This window comes from Limanda limanda, chromosome 14, assembly GCF_963576545.1.
Source record: "Limanda limanda chromosome 14, fLimLim1.1, whole genome shotgun sequence".
Classification (NCBI taxonomy): Eukaryota; Metazoa; Chordata; class Actinopteri; order Pleuronectiformes; family Pleuronectidae; genus Limanda; species Limanda limanda.
In genome coordinates, this window is record NC_083649.1 from 858,808 (window position 1) to 860,941 (window position 2,134).

The window sequence follows — 2,134 nt, forward strand, 5'->3', positions numbered from 1 at the left end:
ATCACGTCTGGATCATTGCGTTTTTTTATTGCTTGAAATGCTCCGTAAATAGATATTATTATAATTATTCACAGCTTAGTGACACATACTGTCCTTCTCTTATTCCATTAACCGCTTATGCCGGGAAAAAAAACATTTTGCAAAAATTATCAAATTCGATGGTTGAATGTGTTTAAATTCAAACTGATATGGACGCTGCAGGAATTCAGAAAAATGCAGATGTCATATTCAGATCACTGCGACTGTTTTCAACTTGCAAGTTCCTTCTGAAAGCTTCAGGTCTCCCAGGAGGGATCAAAGGAAACAGGGGAAAGGGAAACAAACGTGAAAGTGAAATGAGTTTGTACAAAGCAATAACAGTGACAAGCCATTTAATCATAAATAATAATGATATTAATATTTCTAACATTAATATTAATAATGAAAGTAATTTTTAATATTATTATCATTATAATATTCCCACAGCGTCTTTAGTTGTGTACAGTCCTGTTTACGAGCACTTGCAGCGTGGTCACATGTCAGAGTCATGTGACGTCCTGTGCAGCTGATATACAGACGGTGGGAACATGTTGCCTCAGCAGAGCTGCTCACACACAGACACACACTGACCTGCTAATGATCTGCAAAGGGAAATGTGAATGCTTTTGGGTTTTGGATGCAACTCGATGAGCCTCTTTGTGTTTTTTCCACTGTTCTCAGAATACAGGGGACAGATGAAGAGATTCATTGTGCTGTTGTTTTCCAGCTGCATCAACAGGCTCTAGCTGTTCATGTGGTAAATGCTTCTCTGAGATGTCACGTACAGCTCAAGCCAACACTACTACTGGTGATGCGTTGCTGCACAGAGTGATGCTGGGCACTGTGACCTCTGTGCCCTGCTGCATCTCCCTCTTCATTAATGTCACCATGTTGTTCACCCTGAGGAGCAAAGCAGTGTTTCGTGAGTCCTCTCGTTACATCCTCCTGTTCAACCTCCTGGTGGCCGACACCATGCAGATGACAGTGGGCCAGTTAGTGTACATTTTGTCTGTCTGTAGAACACGGCTGTCGTATCCTGTGTGTGGTCTTCTGGTCATGCTCTCTAATATCACACTTGAAATCTCCCCTCTCACTCTGGTGGTGATGTCTCTGGAGAGATATGTAGCTGTGTGCCAGCCGCTGCGACACGCTACCATCATCACCATCACAAACACAGCACTGGCCATCATGGTGGTTTGGGCCATTAGTTCACTGAACATCCTCGTCTACGTTCTGTTGATGTTAGATTTCCCGTTTGAAGACCTGGACACTCTGCAGATGAAAGACTTTTGTGCATCCCATGCCATGTCTCTTGGGCCGATGTCTGATGATTATGACAGAGCTTTCACTTGCTTTGTGTTTGTATCAGCGGCTGCAGTGATCATATCCACCTACATCGGTGTGATGGTGGCAGCCAGGTCAGCGTCTACAGACAAAGCTTCAGCTCGTAAAGCTCGTAACACCCTGCTGCTGCATCTGGTGCAGCTGGGCCTCAGCCTCTTATCAACTATACACAACTCTGTCGTTGGATCCATTGCAAAGATTGTGACAAGGCCAATACTTCTGATCATCCTAAATACTTTATATGTGCTCGTCATCATGCTCCCCAGATGTCTGAGTTCTCTCATCTATGGGCTCAGAGATAAGACCATCAGGCCTGTGCTCTTGTACCATCTGTGCTGTCGACTGAAACTCAAAGCTGGGGTCTCACCCTAACACATGTATTGACTTGTTAAACTCATGCTGCTTGTAAAATGCCAACATTTCCAGCATTTGACTTTAATGTAAAGTTCAGGCCAAAAGTCTGAGTCTCATCAGTTTGTCTCTTTTTCTTTAGTGAATAGAATCCTGTCAAAATTATGATTGTTTCAATCAGATCCGGCTACAGCGACCTGTCATTGAAAGGTGTTAATGGAAGTGGAAGTGTTGAACATTGAGGGGAGGTGAAGCTTAAACATCCGTCTGTTTCCCACCCGAGTCCGTCGGGACCCGTTGGGACCTGACAGGACGGAGCGGTTGAGATGATATCGGCGTCAGGTTGGTTCAGACCCGCTGGCTGGGCTGCTGGATGTTTTGCCTGTAACTGGGGGAAACATCAGGCTCAGGTTTCTCTCTG

The 2,134-nt window shown here is 44.6% G+C and overlaps 1 protein-coding gene across 1 annotated transcript; it reads left to right on the forward strand.

The window, feature by feature from the left end:
- Nucleotides 1-840: 840 nt before the first annotated feature.
- On the forward strand, nt 841-1,734 carry LOC133019908 (odorant receptor 131-2-like). The gene has a single exon (XM_061086500.1). The coding sequence runs from the start codon at nt 850-852 to the stop codon at nt 1,732-1,734; it is 885 nt and encodes a 294-aa protein (XP_060942483.1). The 5' UTR covers nt 841-849.
- Nucleotides 1,735-2,134: the final 400 nt, after the last annotated feature.

What these genes read in the sequence shown, in the direction of transcription:
- LOC133019908 (XM_061086500.1), top strand. Translation starts at nt 850, where the DNA reads ATGCTGGGCACTGTGACCTCTGTGCCCTGCTGCATCTCCCTCTTCATT.